This window comes from Chelon labrosus (assembly GCF_963514085.1).
Source record: "Chelon labrosus genome assembly, chromosome: 23".
Taxonomy (NCBI): Eukaryota; Metazoa; Chordata; class Actinopteri; order Mugiliformes; family Mugilidae; genus Chelon; species Chelon labrosus.
The window spans coordinates 10260294-10280747 of record NC_140356.1 but is presented as its reverse complement, the minus strand read 5'-3'; the positions used below and the strand labels follow the sequence as shown (position 1 = coordinate 10280747).

Here is a 20454-nt window from a genome sequence, read left to right as displayed (position 1 = left end):
GAACAGGTGTACATGTTTAAGACATCATATTGACAGCTGTCGGTGTGAAAAGACACACATCTATGCATTCACTCCATGTGTGGCACCCTGACTCATCCAATTACTAGCACCCCCTATGCCTTAGTGATTGATCATTTTCCACCTGTCATTTATGAAAATGATTGTTTGCATTGATTTATAAGTCAGAGCCTAACATGTGTCGGCCATATGTGAGCATTACAATAGGTCAACCACTTTGAAACATGTAAAGATGCATTCTTTCTCCATTAGCAGTTATGTTGAACTCATAGATTATAAATTAGTTGAGATTTGTTGGACTGAAGTTGAGAATTCGTAGCAAAACTTTTGCTGCCCATGGGTTAGGGTTAGGGTTAACAGATGCATGCATCAACCCTGTGGCATTTCTTGCCATGACATGTTGACATCTGTTGTCCTCTGCCTCTGTTGTAAACTCCATTTCAACATCCCCCCCTTAAAAAACAAAAAACAAAAAAAACAATGAGAAAGTTCTGTAACATGTTCAACTTGTAATGAGGTCCAGATGGACACATTAATCTCCAATCAGTGGGAATGCTCTGGAAGGCAGGAAGTGATTGTGTGTGTACACCTGCCGGTGTGTTTACCTGCTGTTGTTCATCTATTCAATCCGCCTGTTGATGAGCTAACTGGGAGCTGATTAATAGCCGGCAGATGTGACAAAGACCATGGATAATGGCTCAGAACGTGTAGGTTTTATGAGTGCGAGTTGCTGCTGTTTGTGTTCATCACACACTTTGTACTTCATGTGAATTGAAAGCATTAGGGATGATTAAACAACAGACAATGAGAAAGGCGGGAAAGTTAGAAAATGATTTTAAAGCTTTGAGACAACTGAGCCGTGGATTGTGCAAAAAGGTTCTGGATCACTTAGTTTATTCGTGTATGTCCTTTTGTTAATCCTGTATATTTCTTAGTTACATTGATCATCATTATATTATATCTATTTATCTGGATTAAACCTTCAGTGACATGGTGATCTACCGACGAACATTTTTCATGCATTTCAATAAAACTTTCTTTTTTGTTCAGTCTATTACACAATTTTATGTACAATTTTTCCTTGCAGTTTCCTTTTATTGACATATTATTTTTTATTCTTGCAAAGACTATTTACCTGCTGGAAATGTAGTTTGGTTTAGTCATAGCGGCAGCAGCTCCGGTTCTGCATGCACGAGGCTTGGACAAACTCTCATGGGAGCTATACATGCAAGTGCAGCAGATGTATTGAGATGCATAGGTGTACAGATCCCATCAATATCAAATAGTAATTCCATTTTGATTACAAGATGCCTTTCTCATCACTCAACTGTGCTCTTGTGACCAAGATGACAAGGAGACAATAACATCCCCCTACATCATCCCATATAACCCATGAAAGCTCCACGGCAATGCTAAAAATAGTCAGAGTTCACCGCTGCCCATAGGGACGGTTGTAATGAACCAAGAGTCCTGCGCAGCCTTCATATACCTCTCAAGTTAAAGGTTATCATTGCCAATAAAAATGGCTCCCAGTAGCCCTAAACATAAGCTTCTTGTCTGTCCAAATGCTCTTTCCAAAAGGTCAAGGTTCAAAGTGGTGTGCTACAATTTGGAAGGAATGAATACACTGTACAATAATTTCTGTGCGTGGGTCATCCTTCTTTGTGTTTTCATTAATCACAGTCTGTGCCTCTCATTGATTTATGGCCTTTAGTGAAAATTACATTTGCTTGTAACTGGAGCACTTCCTGCGTTCATTGTTTTCATTCATTGCCTTAATTGTGTGAATATAAAGAAAATGTTGCAAATTTTAAGACCTGGTGAAACAACACTGCCATGGAAAAATAGGGCATATACAATAAAAGTAAAGACTCTATAATTTAATGCATCCAAAGGTGTGATTTTTAGGTGGCCTAAGCATACCTAACACAAATGTGAATTTCTCCCGCCAACTTCATTTGCCAAGTTGTTGATAGAAACACTAACTTAGCAAATTCAATTGCCATATTTCTGGAGGGGGGGGGGGGGGGGGGGGTATATACAATGCATCTTGTTTGTAGCGATCATGATTTTACTACATGACTAAAAAGCTTGATAAGACAAAGAATTAGGAAAAATGACTTGTCAGCTCCGGAAGTGATGCTGCCTCATATGGGGTCCTGTAGAGATGGACGAGTATTGTTCTTTAATCATGTAAAGTCTGAGGATTCTTTGAATTTCATTCATACATGGAGTTACCATGTAATACCAGTCATTTTGTGTACATGACTTCCCCACAAGTTCCATTTTTAGGCATCTGAGGAGCATGTGAATGACCTATGGCGTGTTGCTCTGCTAACTTTAGTTAGCTAGTTACCTTTTAGTAAAACTAGTTTAGGCAGGTATTATTATGTTTCTTCATGATGTTCAGATGTAGATACTAATGAACAAAGTCATTACAGCATCAACATTTATTTTCATAACTGTATATAAGAAAGAAAATGTAGGTAAATTTGTCTCTAGTTACTGTACGGCTAGCTGTGGCTATCTATCTAGCTAGCTTGTACGAGACTTTAGTGGCTTGGCGTTTGTAGCCATGCTAGCAGTTTTAGTTTGAGCTGCAAGCTATTATTGCTATATATTATCTTATTATCTGTTCAATTGACTCGGAGGAATTACTAGCACTGCATTGTGTGAAAAAAATGTTATATGTGAAGAATCAGTCGGTGCCTCATCTGTAGCTTTCAATATGTTCAATGCAAGGCTCTTGTCAACCTTTCAGTGTGCCACAGGATTTTATCAGTTGGCCACTAAGATGGCTAAATGTTGTTTCCACTTTTGAATACAAACAGAAGTGATAAGGAAAGCCTGGAGATACGATAAGTTGTCTATGTGTGGGTGTGTGTGTGTGTGGTTGAATGTGTGTGCCCTGAGATAAGACCATGGTGGAAGCCACTCAACCTCACTGCATAATCTGACAGATATGGTCATTGTGAGGAAATGGAAGCAAACGCGTACACACGCACACTTTACGCATTACATCAGCTCCACATTGCGCTACAGTGTGTGTGTGTTTTTTCTGTTGCATTAACCATGTTTGACTGAATAATGCCAGTATCTCACATTGTACAGGCTTACAATGAACCATGAAACAATAAGCGACCGAGGAGGGACCTCCTATCTATTGAACACTGACCTCCTCTGCCACAGAGGAGATGCAGCGCTCAAAACCACCGGCAATCTCCTTTAGTTCCCTAGATCATGATTTTTGTGATTTTTTTGTGAACTTCACCTCAATACAGACCGCTTTTGCATTCATAGAAACTGGCATATTGTGAAGAGTGGGGAAGCGCAGGTGGCGTGCCCCACTAATCTGCCAAATCTCATTTCTCTTCCTACTTCAGCCGTATTGAGATGATTCAGGAGGGCTCACTGTCATAAATGTCTCATTTCAATAATAAAAGTCTTTGACACGCGATATCACATAGCGCATAGAAGATCATGGTTTCCTGCATTTGAGTGGCAGCCTGTGCAACTGGTGAGCCACACGCCCCGTCACGTGAATCACACCCTGTGCACTATGAGAATATCATAATGCTATTGACGCACATGTGACAAGCAACCAGGAGAAACTAGCAAAGCAAAACACAGGAGATTAATATTCAAACCTTCTCTTCTTTGTTTGCCATTGTCGTTGCAAAGCATATGTTATCAGATAGCGCTGTAATAGTAATAGCTCTGACACAACGTCTTTGAGTTTGGCATTATTGTCTTCGCAATCTTGCTTTTTTTTTTAAGCTAGAAGTGAAAATATTTGGACACAAAACTGCAACGCTAAAGCTAGCTTGATGTCTTGATTAGCAGGGTGCATCGGTAACTCATCGTCAACTGTGATGCTAATTTTGGCCAGCAAAGAAACTGTCTTAAAATAAAATGTATTTAGCAGAAGAAATAAACAGACATAATGTTTGACTCATAACAACTTCAATCACAAGGTAGCCATGTGCTAAAACATACTCTGATTTGTCGTCTATTTAACCTTAAATGGGAACATAATTTAGAACAAGTAACATTGTGCTTTACTGAAGACTTGAGACTAGTGACTGAGACCACAACTAATTAGGAAAATCTTTGCAAAGGTAATAAATCAGTTAAGAAGTCAATATACATCTATTCAACTGACGCTTTGGTTGGTGGTCAGCGGACCGAGCAGAAGGCCAACAGAGGGCTCCAACACTTTTTCAAGTCACTACTTTCTGAGCGGCGCTCAGAGATGACATCATCCAGGTCAGAAGTTAGTAAGTCAATCTATAGACCCCGGATGATGATAACAGGTAATCCGGGAAGCTAATTTCGCGGCAGATAATGCGTTATTTAGAGGCTGCATTTCAGTGCCCCAGTCACTCCCACTATATGAATATACGCAGATCTAAAAATCTTCCGATTGACTCCAAATGACACCAGACTTTCTGTAAGTTAAGGTTAGTGATCAAGGGGACATACTTTTAAAGACATTTTTATGAACAAAAATCCGTGAAGTTTAGTTTCCGTAAAACTTGAAAATGCTCTGAAGTCAGAAAGTGCAAAGACTTTCATATTATCGCTCATCCGCTCTACAATTACAACACCTGCCATTTCAAAGGGGATACGTAATCTCATAGCTTTATGCAAGTTGTGTCTGAGAGTGACTAAAATATATAATTCACTTCAATTACAGCCAATTTTAAGCTGAGTATGATGACTCTCAGGAGCAGACGACTGTTGTTATGTCCTGATATGATTCATTATAACTACACGTTTAGAGGAGATTGGCTGAGCATGTGCGCTTCATCTTAGCAACATCCCACTAATTCGTACTTATTGTGTTGGCCCATGACCAACTTTTGTGGAGCAGCTGGGGATGGGCTCAAGGGCACCTTTTCATACCTCAGTAGCTCTTTATGGAAGGACAAATGTGTATTGTTGCAGTGATGCATGATTCAAAGCAGAAAAGTTTCAGCCTCAGAACATTTAGGCCGCTGCTCCTCTGCAGAAAAGAAAAACTTGAGAAAAGGGTATGTGGCTAAAATGCGGTAATTAGATTCACATTGACAATTTAAAGTTTGGTTTGGCTCTTAAAAAAGAAAGGAAGTCAATGGTTTCTTTTTTTTTTTTTTTTTTTTTTTTTACTAGAAATGGATTCAAGTAGAGCAGAATTAATTATTATTATTATTTTTTTTTAATTAAAGTGCAAAATCTTGCCCTCAGTTTACTGCAAATCTTCAAATTTTAAGAGACTACTTTCAGGATCATGAAAAACCCCTGACTCAACTTCATGCACTTTGTTTGTTTTTAAGTGCACGAAGGACATTTCACGTCTGTTTTGCATTTTTAGCCCGCCGCGTTCCGTCTTTTCCAATCAGCAACTGTTCACTATGCGCTGTAAGGCCGCGCTGTTTTACATTTCAGTATCACACCAATTAATCAAAGTGACAAGGTATTTAATGAGAGGCAATTAGAGTGTTAACCAAAATGCAAATCAGACGAGGAGAGAGTGCGGAACGGGGGAGCATTTTTTTTGTTGGTGGCTTGGGGAGTACGTGCGTGTGTGCGTGCGATAAGCTATGGCAACGGGTTCAAGGAGATTTCGCTCAGTGCTCTTATTAGGACCCTTACTCGTCAAATTGAGTTCAGCTCTTCCTGTGATCTGCACCCGTGATTACGTCTATGCCTATGCCTGCAAGTGTGTGTACAGGTTGTTATGAGTGTCCTTCAGTTTTTTTTCCAGACACCGGCTCCTGCACAACAGGCGAAAACAACCAATTAGTTCTGCATGAGGAAGACGCCATGACAACATGAAACATGGATTAAATAGCTGCTGTCAGGACGGATGTTAAGTAGCCCGCTGCGGTCAATCCCTTCCACATCACAGTATCTGTGTACAGTAGATTAGACTGTTTTTCCTCTAGGAATCGCTCTGCACAGTCTCGGCTTGCTTCAGCTGTTGGATCTTACATCGAGGGAGCGCTGTAGATAAAAATGTGAGACGTTTTAGCTAAAGAGTAGTATGCTTTAAACGGTTTCACAGCAACAACAGAGACCAGCGCTTCCCACATGGACCTGTTCAATGATACTCGCTGCAAGTAACAGGCTGGTGTGCTGTCCTTCAGCTGGTTATCCTACATTCAAACCCCTCGACGGCAAGCGTGAGCACAGCTGAAGAGTCCTTTAACAATTTCGACTTTGCTGTTTAGCAGCTGATCCAACGCTCTTACCTCTCTGCGGCGGGCTAAAACAAAATGTTATTTCTTATGTTTCCCTGAACAGATAATGTCCATGTGTTGTATAAAATCAACCCGAGGATCAGTTCTTCTGATTTTTTTGAACATTTTGTAAACTGTGTTAACACTGATTTTGAATTACCAAAGTACAAAAATCCCACATTGTAAGGTAGTTTGACACGATTTTGATTTATTGATTGAACATTTAGAGAGCATCGCTTGCTTTTTGCCGTTGGCAGAGGCATGAAAAGGTCAGCACGCTGGTACCTGCCTGCGCGGTTTCCACCTGCATCCTCTTCCAGACCTGCACATTGTCGCCAGATAGCACTTGAGAACGAGCAGGTTGAGGCGGCAAAAGGGGTTAGAAAACACATTTTCACAGCGATTGCGCCTGCTTGCGCGTTCTCATTGTTTGGAAATTGAAACCGCTTGCTGTAAAATGACCGCTTTTTGTATGAGGAATGATGTTATATCCCAAGTCCTTAGGTCTGTTCTTGTTTGGTGGTTTCTCCCACTTACTTACTGTTAATCCTTTATGGCCTCATGTGTATGCTTTTATTAGATTATTTTTCTTTGTCTTGTTGTCTCGCTGTTTGTCACTTTTTTGTCTGCCATTGTCAGTCAGTCCATTTCAGTTCAATTCCTCTAGTAAAAAAAAAAACAACACACATCGCCAAAGCCCCCTATAAAAAGACATCGCATATCTCCGTGTTTCTGCCCTTTTTGTGTGTATTAAAGGTTTCCTCCTCTCTCGCTCTTCACATGTCTATCCATCCCTGCAACAACAGCGGTGGAGGCACGCACGCAGACATCAGAGGCTGTTGACTTGTGACTGTCATTCCAAGCAGCTATTTCTGATGTAAGTGGGGGGAAATCAAAGGTTATCATCTGTCAGTGAATGCATTAAGAACCATCTCATTTCCTGCTCTTTGTGCCACTTCTATATGCAAGGCGGGCTTCCTTTCAATTAGGCTTCATGAATACAGATCCTTCCCACCGGTGCAGCCTCAGAATGAAACATGATTTCCCTTATATTCTGCTTTTTGGAAACAATATGAGTTTCCTCTTATTCATAAGACAACTGTAACAGTGTGAATGCTTGTGGGAACAACTTCCTACTACAGGAGAGAAAACCTCAATCCAGAAAAACCTGATGGCAAAAGGCAAAAGGCCTGCTTCAGACTGCCTAGTTTAATCCCCAATCTTATTCAACATCCACTGTAGCCTGGCAGCTTTCTTCATTTTCTCTCATAAAATGACTGATACTTTCTGCCCGGTGGGCTCATGCATCACGGGCAGGGCCAACATGTCTGTGTTTAACTAATAGGCTCTGTGTTCTCAAGCAGCCACTGATGGCACGGGTTATGACAAACTGCATCAACAAGACATTCATTACTCTCAACATCCTAGCAACCAAATCACAATTACCGCAATCCGGAGAGTGAGCATCCAGTCGCGCTGCCATGCTCCTATTCCTCGCACACCACGCCGCCAATGCATAAATTAGCCTCCTTTTGTCACGTCGGGGGGTTGAGAATTAGCTCGGTTTGTTTTGCTGCTGGATGTCTGCGAAACTTCTTTACTGACAAATCAATAAACGCCACTTTCTTTTTAGCTGTGCATCTGTACGTACGAATGGGCTTGTGCGCCTGGGGATTAACAGAATCTTTTCTTTTTTTCGTATGTACATTTTACGCACTTGTGTGTGTGTGTGTGTGTGCATTCATGCAGATAGTTGTCTTGACTGACTAATGTACTGCCCTGTGCCATAGCGGGACTCTATTGTTGCGCCGTGTCCTCCCCACAGTCATTAGATGGCCATTAATCTCTCATCTGCCATTAAAACAACAGCCAGCGAGCTGGGCTTCACAATAGAGCGGCCCTTCCTCCGGCCCCCACCCCTCCGACACATACTAGCAATGAGTTTGAATTAGGCTCTCGGGGGTCACCGATTAGACCCACATAATTCATCCAGACGGCTGAGTTCACAAAGAGGTTATGTGTTACTCTTCTATACGGGACAAACAAGACAGTTTCCATCCCAGCACGCCGTTTATTTCTTCTTAATCTTGCACTAAAGAACAAACTCATGGACGTTCTGTAGTTTTCTTACAGTTACTAAAATCCATGATATCCTGAGTTCCTGGGATAGTTTATTCCAAAAGCCATTAGTAACAAATCAATGAGTCATACTATTGCGCTGCGTGATGTGTCCCTTCATCACCGTGAATGCGAGCCCTCATTCACTATCCTGCCGCTGTTAATAATCACTGGAGCACCAAATGTGTATTAATCTGAAAATCGGTCCCGAACATAACATTCACTCAAGTTTAAATAATATTCAGTTGACATCTACAAAGCCCAAAACTGTTTTAGGGAAATACTAAGGCTCTAAAGAAATGAAACTAAGTGATCATGATAGTTTAATATTCATTTTATACCAGCATACAGGGTAAATGAACATTGGTGCACCAGTGTGTTCACAGTTTCTATTTTAATATTTATTTTAATGTCTATGACATCAATCAAACCAGGACAAATGACTGCTGAATTAATTTCCACACATTTTCTTGTCCGAGCGCTAAATGGCTTATGTATAGTTTATGATTCTTGTTTCTAGCAGTAAAACAAATACCAGTTGTGTAGAAAAATGCAGGAAAGTGTTTCTTTGCCCACACAAGACACAGGGGTCCTTTATTTCCCCGGACGCTACAACAAACCCAACAAACCACACAACCCCTCTCCATTGGCCACATCCCACCAACACAGACAAACCCACACAGTCCACACAGACATTTAATCCTGACTTTTAGGTGTAACATTGGTGCTAATGTTTTAGACGGACCTCGTTTTAACTGTTTTGGGTCCAAGCAGCGCTATGGCTTAACCATTCAAACTCACTCTAAGTCACGAGGCTTATTACCGTCAGTAAAATGGCACCAGTGAGGAGACTCACACAAATCATACGCTGACTGAGCCCTAAACAAATGCTGATTGAATCCATCGGTAGGGAATTAGCATAGCCTATTCCCCCTTGAAGCGCTGAAGCAAGTGGCAACAGAAAAATAAGTTCATCCTTTTTACTAATTAATCTTTAAACTATAAGCTACGAGGAAAGAATACACGAGGCAAAATAATTCGGCGATGAGAAATTCTGCAGTAGCTTGTGCGCATGTGAAGCTCATAAAAGGAGGAAGCGTTATCGAATGAATCTTGCTATGAATCTTAGTTATTCACATGAGCGCAGATATGGTTGAAGGCTAAAAGCCGGCTGTGGATGCAGGGGGCATAATTAGCAAAAATGTTAAAGCTTGGAAAGTGAAAACATTTTACTGGGGAGCAGGAAAATGAAAGATTTATGTGGTGCTTTTTGCATAAAATTAAGTCTCTCTTCAGAAGCCTAGAGTGTGAACTTAACATTTTCCCTCTACCCACCAAACTTTTGCCTTTCTCATTTGAAACTGAAGCATGTTTACGCTCACTGGAAGCACCTAGCGCATTAGCATTATTCATAACGGGAAGCTTCCTCGCTATGCCCCTTGGTGAAGAAGAAAAACGTCTTCACACTTCACTAGCCTTGAGCAATAAAAAAAAAAAAAAACTTTCATCCAAAAGCAAGGCTGGTTAGTTAAATGCGAGGCGCATTGTGGCTCAATTTGCCCCCCGTTCGACCCATCTCAATCAAGACTCGAGCTGTATTCACCCTTTCAGGCGGCCGAGTGTATGCCTGCAATGTGAGTGAGTGAATGGCTAATCACATCTGCCACCAACGTATTGCAAGTCGGGTGATGGTGATGAGAGGCCGGGCTATGCTAAATTTCCGACTGTAGCGCGGATTGACTCGTTTAATCAGACCATTGTTTTCTCTAAATGGGTCACATGCCTAATTTGTGTGAATTTCCATGTAACAAGGCCGTGGAGCGTGTTGTAACAAGGATGACTGATGATAAGATAAGACTGATTTTGTCAAATATTTCTCACTTAAAGGGGAAGAATCTGGTTCTTCATGTTGTGTTACATGTCCACCAGTATCAGGTGGTTTTAAGAACTGAAAAACCTGGTGGGGTGGGTGGATGGTTGTGTCAATAAAGCTTATCTCTAGCTACTTTCCTACAGTGTCATACAAAACCATGATTTTCCATAATCTACATGTAGTAGTATGATGGTTAGTTAGTTATCAAGTAGTATCAAGTACTGGGGCAAGGTCAAGAATGACCTGTGCTTAGAAGAAGGGTTTGAACGTCTACAGTTTTGTGTCCTTTCAGCTGAAGAAGACAAAATGATTTACAATTCATAACGAGACAACGGGGCTTGAGGCTGGATTTCTGGGCCACAATTCCTCCCAAAACTTTCTGAAAGAGTTTTTATGTCACGAATAGTAGCAAGGGAGGGAGGACCCAAATGCTGGACACAGAGGGAGAAAGGAGTAGAAAGCCAAGGTAGCCAAGGAAGGTAAAAACAGGAATCACTAGGGGTAGAGCAGAAACACGAGGATACAGCAAAACAGAGATGACTTGACAGAGAACAAAAGGAAAGACAGGGCTATATATACACATTGGCAGAGGAGTAGAAGAGACAGATGAAACCAAAGTGGCCAGAGCCACAAGGAGAAACCAATCAAACAATCAAAGGGGGAAAACAGGAAAACAAGTTAAGAAACACCAAGGAAGACCTTTACAAAATTAAACCAAGGAACACAAAGAAAACCAAACAGGGTTACAGAAAACATTGAAAATTGAAAACCATGACATTTTGTGTCTCAGTCCAACCAAACTCTGGCTGAACCTCTGGTGAATGTGAAAACTTTCCTGAGTCATTTTAAAGCACTTAAAACCAACCTTCTTGCACATGGGGGATACCTGAACAGTGTTGGGTGATTTCTGCTCAAACATTTCTAGAAATAAAACTAAACCATGTCAAAATGTAACTACCCTTAGTAAAACGGCATCGCACAATACATTTCCACAAACAGCAACAGCAAAAAACACAATAGTGTTTTGGTGACTCTCCATTCTGAGGGCATTTCCCATATCAACATAAGGCTTATGGTTACACCCTGTGCTAAATGTAATCACCCCCCTCACTATGCAGATGGTTTAGTGTTATTCTATCTGTAACTGGACTCGATGCCAAGCTCAGAGTGGGCCTAATGACTCCAAAACCCAAGTTGGTTAAGTGGGAATCCAACACCGCCTCCCTGCTGTAACCTAATCTCCCTTTAGACCACCTGGACCTAGGATCCACCCTGTGGGTTCGAAGCACACTTGACAGTGGCACGACAGCGATCCTTTTGCATTTTTAAGAAAGCAGCTCAGAGCTTTATCCAGAAACGGTGCCTCACGAGGAATTGTTTTGCTTTGACTGCGCGCTGTACAGCAGCTCTCACATGGCCGTCAGAGGAAACATGATATTTTAAGCAACCGCTAGTAAATGTTCACGACTCAGAGCCACTGTTCCTGCCTCTTTCCCCAAATGATTACGCGTGATGGAGAAATTCTTGGCAAGGAGAACAAAGCGAAGGGAAACAGCGGAGTTTTTCCTTTTATAGTATAACTGACATTTGGTCTCAGATGAGAATTGCACCTTTGCTGCCAAAGAGCTCATCACAAAGATCTGACTGGGAGAGATTTTATGCTAATGTGAAGAGTGCTCGATGATTTTTTTTTTATGTCTCAGAAGTTGTGTTTTAGCATTTTCCTCCCCGCGACGTCTAAATATCCGGGGATATTTCTGTGTGCATATTTCATGTGCGTGTGTGCATTTTTGTGGCGGCGTGTAGCTGCAAATGCCTGCAACATATCCATAACCGCTCCAGATGGTTTCGCCGTAACATCTGTCTAACCTGACAAAATATAGCCTACAGCATGTGGCCATAAGGTGTATTATTGGGTTATTCTGGCACAAGGTTGACTTCAAACCGTATAACAGTCACTGGTTGACAGCGCACACACTGAGACTAGACAAAAAAGTACTGGCTCTCTCTGCAGTACGTGAATGACAGGCCATCTCTGTGCTTTCCATCTCTATCTTTTTATTCCAACACAAGGAGAAAATCCGTGGCACCTCTGAAGGTTAGGGTTATGCCTCGGTGTATTAATGAGTGGGACAGAGAGACAGTGACAAACAGACAGGGGCGGTGAAACGGAACGGACTTGAGACGGTGTCTGGCGTCTGATAAGTGACGGGAGGAGGTGGAGGGGTGAGACTTTCTGTTTTGGAGAGGTTAAGAGGGGAAGAAAACGGGAGAATGGGGAGATTTGAAAGACTTATTGATGGCACAGCTTTCCTCGCTTCCGTTTGCTCCCCATCAGCCCTACTGCTGTACTCTAGTCTCATTGTTTCGCACACATCTTTTTTCTCCCCCTCCTTTCCATTTCCATTTTACCTCCAGTCCACCTTTCTCTTTTCCTCTTTCCCTCTCCCGACTCGTATCATCTTGTCCAGGCCACTTGGCTGATTGGTGAGTATGGTAATCAGGGGGAGGCTGATAACAACTGATAAGTCCTCTTGTCAGGTGCTAAGAGCCTGAACGACGTTTTTACACAGTCGTAAAAAGGGCAGAAAAACGCAGTAAAGCTGATGAATGGGTGGACCCTGTGTGACTCTCCCGCTGCATGGTACATAAATGGCACACAGCGGGGGCATATCTACCTTTTAATATTGTTGCGTAGTTGTCGTATACATGCATCTTGTGCGCGCCCTTCGCCTCGTCTGGAGGGGGGTACAGGAGAGGGGGAGTGAGGAGTTTCGCTCTGCCCACAGAAAGGGCTTTCATCCTGGGCTTATCAGAGCCAACGCAGGGGGAGATTGTTGGCCGCTGGAGCGAAACGACACACACACACACACACACACACAGAATGGCCCGTCTTCGCCTGACTTTGTGATCCCCTCACAACCCCACCCAGCACTCACCGAGGGCCAAAGCGTGCATTTGCTCACAGCCACAGATGCTTACCGTCATCGCGTATCACGTCACTCTCTCTCAAAGATATCCCACACTATTTCAACTCTTTCTAACACGACACAAAGATGGTGTTTTCCCGCTTTAAGCTGGCGCTGAACAACCCCCTCGATTTCCTGTTTCCATTTTTGGCCGACAACCAGAAGACGAGCTACCCACGGCGCCGGTGACGAGGCCATATGCACCTCTAAATCATGCCGTATTATCACCATGCTGTGCTCCAACGAGCAACTATAACCATGATGGAAGACACCAGATGATCTGTTTTTAGCAGCAGAGTTCATTTCCATAATGGAGAAAAAAAAAAAAGATAATTACCTGAATAAAGATCTGTAACTTTCATAGTTTGGAAGGCGAAAATGTAAATTCATAGGGATCAGGCAACAACAGCAGCAGCAGGTTAAAGGACATCATTTTATGTTCTGACACTCAATACAAAGCTGCCATCTAAAAACCACCCACAAGCACGTCTATGTGTGTGTGTGTATATGAGAGAGAGATACTTGTCAAGTAGAATTACACTCACAGGTGAAAAGGTCAAACTCACTGACCCACAAAGACAGGCAGACAACTTGTTGGGCCCGAAAAATGCAAGAAAAACTGGAAAGGTCAGTTCATTCATTACCTGCTGCAAAGCTCAAAATCCCATCAGAGACACGCAGACAGAAACAAAAGAAGTGTGGGTGTTGCGCTCCTCTGATAAGCGGATAGTTTTGCGCACGTTTCACAGCCCAAATGCTTCATTCAGTGGCGAGACCTGGGGAGCAGAAGATTATATTCTTCTGTCGTCCCTGCTCAATCTGGCATCATGGAATTATTTTTGCTGTAGTTGAATTTTAATTTCATTTTCCGCCATATACGTTGGTTGAGGAAAAATCCCCTCGGGACAGGGTGAGCCATAGAATTGGTTTATTTCACATCCCTGGTCTGGATGATGTCATGGTGGTGGTCTGCTCTGGCCATATGGAGGTGACGGCTGTGTGGGTCTGACCACGGCCTGCCCTGCTCTGTGTGGCACTGGCTGGACACCGTAGGTGGTGGCGGGGTGAAGGGGCGTCTGTCTAGTCCCCTTCATGCTGTCTAGCAGGCTGGACATGAGGCACAGCATCTGTCTCTGGAGGACAGGCCACACCAAAGATGGGCACAATAATATATATCCTGTATATACAATGGAAAAGAGGTATGAAGCTGAAAACGTTAGCTTGCTTAAAGTAACTTTGCTAGAGGGTCTAACGTTGAATGAGTATATTGTCTTATAACCCAGAATTAGCTTGTTAGCTGTGATCAAAATGTCAAGGCCGGTACAATGTTCCACTAAAAATTAAGCAAACAAAACAACAAGAACTGCAAATTTAAGCAGATTTGGTTGCCTCCAGGATATATAGGCCATGCCTTTTGCAAAGTGTGTAGGATTGATTTTAATATACATTATTGCGTCTTAAAACCAATATGTATTCTTTCCAAATACATGTCTATTACTAAATTGAGGGAAAATTACATGCAAGGTACAGAGTGGCTGTCATATAAATGCATGTTGTTGTGCAGTTGTGACTAAGGTACAACTAGAAGCGCAAAACACATGGGTCCTATGAGACTCTAAAGGCCAGAGGCTGTGGGACAATTTAACACAGCCACAAGCAAAATTCATGGAATGGCATTTGGTTCTGCCTGAATGGAGCCCCGCGGTGTGAGTGTTGCAGGGAGACACACACAAAATCACAAATGAAACGTTGAATGTAAATGGTCTGACGAGAGTCATAAATCTCTCTGTGGCCGCTGGGCAGCTGGGGTCGAGCAGCCAGAAGTCCTGTCAGAGTAGTGCAGCTGTGTGAACAGAGATAGCTGGTGGTGTAGGAGGCAGCGGGGCAAGCCTGCAGGCTGAGAACTGAAATTGGCCTCTGAAATGCTCCTTTCAAAATGAAAGGTGCTGAACTGCAGAATGTCCATTTTGGAGGGAAGCCATTACCATAACTTGAAAATAAGTGCCATCAATTTTGTCATTGTTTCACCCACAACAGACATTTAACAAAAAGAAATACACCCTAAAGTCTGGGTCACACCAGAAGGTGGAATTGTCGAATTAATTTGTGCTTCATTGCAAATACTTGTCCAGGCTTGGTCTCAAAGTGACTGTAGCTGGCAAGCTAATTGCTAACTCAGCATTTTCCTTTCTTAAATTAAAGACTTTAGTGAGTGAAATAAAGCATAGTCCTAAGAGCAAAGTATTAGTGGATGAAACATATAAAGAAGACTTGTTTTGGCATGTTCCTGACTGTCTTACTGTCAGTTGACAAGCTGGTTGCTAATGGGACAATCACAAATTCACAGAGTTTCTTCAAAAGGCGCATTTGTAGTGTCGCCTTGTAATTGTCTAAAAGTCATTGCTCCATTTTGGAACCGTTTTTAATCTGACTCCAGGTTGACGGTGCAGATACCTGCATATGAACATGCAAGGGACAAGGTTTCTGATTTCCACTTTTAGTCCTCAGTGAATACCTAGCTAATACCTTGAACAAAGCTTCAGTAGTGGTTTTAAATATTCACTGTTTACACTGGAAGCTCTGAAATGTTGCCGGTTGCCACCAGGAACTAAGTCATCAGATTAATTGAACCCAGTCTGGGATGTGTTCCCAGACTGGGGTTAAATAAAGCCAATAAGCAAATAGCCTTACTTGTTCTCTCAGAAAACACTGCTGTCAAGTAAATCTTGTGACAAATTTGTTGGTCGTAATATGTGCCAAAGCAGAAGTTATTCAATTGGCCTTGGGAGTAAATTCATGAATCTGAAAGCTTTAATTTATTTCCCTTCAAAATTCAGTCATTTTGAATGCAACGCTGTGAACAGAGTTTACCATAACTAACTCCCCAAGGTGGAAGCCAGACTCTAAAGCCTTAAATTTATGACACCTCTCAAATGGCACACTTTTGAATTGGTCCACTGAGATTGAACTGGACATCATGCTTGTCTGCTGATCAGTAAAAAAGTCCCTCACACTTGACATTTTGAAAAAGAATCACACACCATCAAATGTCGCCTTTCCAACAAGCAGTCACGTTAAGGGCCAGCAACCACAAGAAACACATTGCATCGCTGCAACCCTAGTTCAGTAACACTATGCACCTGTTCCAGTCCTGCTTTAACAACATTACCAGAATCCTTTGGTTTTTTTCGCTGGTATAATGAGCAGGTGGTGTCCTATTGTGGAGCACTGTTGGAAGTAAAACAGACCAGAAACACATTTAAAATCTGTAGCGTTGTGTGTGTGCCAAAGTAAAATGAGAAAGGGGAGAAACAGATTGCCGAGAGAGAGACAGGCTGAGGGAGAGCGGGACTAATGAAGGTTACAGAGAAGGAGAAAGTATGAAAAAGGAAGGAGAAGAAATGAGTCTGAAATGATAAAAGGAAAAAGAGATAGCGGGATTGTTGAGGAGTCTCTCTGGATTTGCAGAATCCCCTCAGCCTCGAGTTTCGGGACAAAGTCACACTGACACACTTACTGCCTGCTGAGCCCTCTTCCTCTCTTTCTTTCTCTTCCACTCGCTCTTTTTCTTTCTGTCACTTTCTTTCACACTGGTAATGAGAACTGTAGGTGTCCGCCGACTGTCACATACACACCACCGAGCGTTTAACAGTAAGCGGGTGTGCTCTCGCTCTCTCTCTCTCTCTGTCACGCACACACACACACACACATGCACACGGTATTCTTGGACATGTGCCATGGTGCCAGGACACCTACAGTGTGATGAGGAAATAGGAGGAAACCATAAGGATCACTTTTTGAGTTAGTTCCAGCCGCTCACCATGCATCACCATGCTTTATGTCACATCTGCTGTTATGTTATGCCAGAGAAACACAGCCTAGGCTACGTTTTTGTAGGCTCAGCTTGTTTTTTTGCGTGAAATACGATAACCAGCCAATGGACGGTTGCACAGTGTACATGTAAAATGAAACTGGAACAACACAGATTCCAAACTAGAAGAAAATAGCCATAGATGGAAATATTCTTGTGCAGAGCCAGGTTAGCCATTTCTCCCACTTCCAGTCTTAATGCTTAGCTAAGCTAAATGTCAAATGGAAAGCTGAAGTAATGTGCGTAATAAAAGCCTGCCTTCTGTGTGAGGAACAGAATCACACCTTGGCTTGATTAAGAATTTTTTTTTTAAAGTTAACTTTAAGAGCTTTTAGCATGTTAGCACATTCTACCAGCGTTGAGACATTTGTATTTTAACACCGATTGCAGGTGCTACCCACCACCGCAGTCGTAGCAACCTTACACCACAAAACAGAGTTCCAAGAACTATGATTGTTCTCAGTTCCTGCAGTTCGGGAACAAACAACACAAACAGTAACTATGAATAAAAATGCTAAAAACCACCTAATTCAGGGCTAACTGTAGCTAGCAGTAGGTTAGTTACTTTACTAAAGAGATCTGGAAAACCTCTAAACATTGCATTTTCATAATTGCCCTTCATTTTTGTATAAGAGATTTGTTGATGTACACCTTTTGGGAGATTCATATTAGCTGTTCCCTTGTTTACAATCTTTATGCTAAGCTAAGCTAGCCAGCCACTGGCTTTACCCACATTTATATAGTACAGACAAATCAGGTTTTGATATACACATTTGGGAAGATTCATGCTAGCTGTGACCTTGTTTACAGTCTTTATGCTAATCTAAGCTAGTCAGCCACTAGCTTTACCTACATTTATATGGTATCAATCTTTTCAACTAACTTTTAGCAAGAAAGTGAATACATGTCAAAACTATTCCTCCAAAAACTACAATTCAATTGGCCAAATCAGCTTTTTAAACAACTTTAAACAGCTTATCAGAGTTAAATTGCTCCGTGGGTTGACATAAAGTGCTATGGCTTTGTTTAGGCTGGCATTTTCCATTAAACTCAGAAGCACAAAAGGAGCCGTAACCTCCCAGAGTTTCTTTTAATTGACATGGCTAATTTTCTTGCGCTCCACCCAGGCAGACAACGCAGACATCCACCATCTCATTAGGGCATGGAGGCATTTAGTCTGAGTGCGTAATGAGCTTGAGATTGCAGCACTGTGAATAAGGTTCATAAAAGCAGCGTCTAGCGGTGATGTGAAAGCTTCTGTAGTGATAATATGTTTGTTACATTTTAGAGAGCTCAATAACGAGACAAGTAGCCGCCTCGTTATCATTAAACATCATTAACATCAGCTAACTGACAACAGACTTACTGGCATTACTATGAGCATAGTTTCAGTGTTCATAAAATATACATACACACAAGTCTGGACACTTTGTACAGTAGTAGTATATTTTACTTTTCAAAACTAGCCTGGCTCCAACAGTACGGCTCATCCTCATTATACCATATCTAGTTTCCCTGCTGTCTGTAACAGTGTAAGACACTAAATGATGAATGAACCCCGGCTTGATGTTTGCCTGTACTGTACCCAACGACAAAGCGCACGTTTCGGCACAATCAGCTCCACGCATAATCAAAATGCTGCCTCGAAACTGCCATAAACATTGCATTTTCTGTCTAAATGCACATTTTTAATTACGATCCGTACAAGCACAAGTTTTGCCAATGTTTTGTGTACATGTTTTTGTAGCAGATCCACACTCACTTGCCTACTCTTCCGATCTAATCAACACATTCCAGCCAAGCCCGCTACAATAACAAGTTATTTATTCACGACATTTCACTGCTCGTAATGAAAATATAATCGTTTTCTGAGACAATATGAGAGTATGTGGTTGTTGACTGCGTTTTTATTTCTGTCTATACAATTTCAGCAAAGGTCAACTCATTAAATGAGCTTTTCATGAGAGAGAGAAAAAAATTGCAATAGCCACATTGGAGTTTTCTTCAAGAGAGCAACAATAGAAAAACCACCATATGTTAGGTCAGAGAAGTCCACCTCTGACAAACAACACAAAGGAAAACAGCAGAACACATTTGCTGGCTGTCCTTTGAACTGCATTGCTTCTAGACAGTCACAGGCAAAAAGGAGATGTGATGAATTCCCCTGGAGCCAACGAGGGAAGAAGAGCTGAACTTGTTCTCACATCTCCTGCTACTGTGGAGAAATAACTAGCTTCCACTCACTTTGATGGAGGGAGGAATACACTCGCACACATACACACTCTGGCTCTCTGCCTGCGCTGCTTGGAAGTAACTCATTTTTTGTACATTTCTCAGATTTTTCTCCAGGTTTCCCACTCAGTCTGTCTGCTGCCTTGCTCCTCTTTCTTGCATTTCTTCTCACTCTTGCTTTCACTTTCCTTCCTCTCCTCCAGAAGTCTCCCTGCCATAATTACCATTGAAACCTCCTCCTCCTCAGTTACGTCTCTCTTACCTGTGCAATCTCATAGAGCAGTTTGTAGTGTTCCTCCCGTTTCTGCAAGGTGCACAAATTGCAGCCCATTCTAGTTGTCAGGGAAACAGTGCCGAGAGCCCGCTGGAGTGTGTGCGCTGTCTGCGGTGCGTGCGAGCGAGCTCCCCCCGGGGTGGTACACACTCGGGCTCCTCTTCCTTGGCTCCCCCACGCCTCTTTCTCATCCGTGTATCCTCAGAGATCCCCTCCGTCGCTCTGAGCACGGTACACACACACACGTGTTTCAGTTCAGTTTAAGTGGAGGAGGCTGTTGTTGTTGTTGTGTTTGTGGTGAGTGCATCAGTCATTAAATGAATCAAACGCACCTGGCTTCTCTTTCCCTCTTGCCTGTCACTCTCACTTGCATGCCTACATATACTGTCTGCCTCCACTCTCCTCACTCCACCACCTCCTCTCTCTGTGTGAGCACTCTCTCGTATGTACACACTTTTGGCTCATGGAGACACACCTCCTCCTGTGGCAGGCTGCCTACACATGCCTGCTCTTACTCCAGCTCATGAATAGACAGCGTCCTCATTGGCTGTTTAAGTCGAAGGGGCAGGGAGTAGAGGGAGGGGACTGGTCGTATCTTCGGAAGATTCAGTATCCGAGCATCAGTGTTGTTGCATGCAAGCGGAGTGAAGTGAAGGACATCCTGCATGTGTGTTTGCAGATTGCATCTGTGTTTGTATGCTCGATAGCGCTTCTGTTTGTCGTCTGTGTGAGCACAAACACTGCAAATCCCTGCATCACAATCCAAAAATACCAAAAGAAATTACTTAACATTTCATCCATGCAGTTCTTTAAGTTACAGAGATGGCTATTTGTTGGTGCCCACATGCAACAACTGGATTTGGTATGGTAATCAATCT

At 42.4% G+C, this 20454-nt stretch overlaps 1 protein-coding gene across 1 annotated transcript in view; it reads right to left on the bottom strand.

Moving 5' to 3' along the window:
- The window catches only part of pdzrn4 (PDZ domain containing ring finger 4), a gene marked incomplete at its 5' end in the record, with an annotated part of 33952 nt that extends 14319 nt beyond the window's left edge, over positions 1-19633 (bottom strand). Inside the window, one exon of the mRNA XM_084573127.1 lies at positions 19565-19633. Coding sequence (XP_084429253.1) covers positions 19565-19633 — 69 coding nt within the window. The remainder of the gene's footprint in view (positions 1-19564) is intronic.
- Positions 19634-20454: the final 821 nt, after the last annotated feature.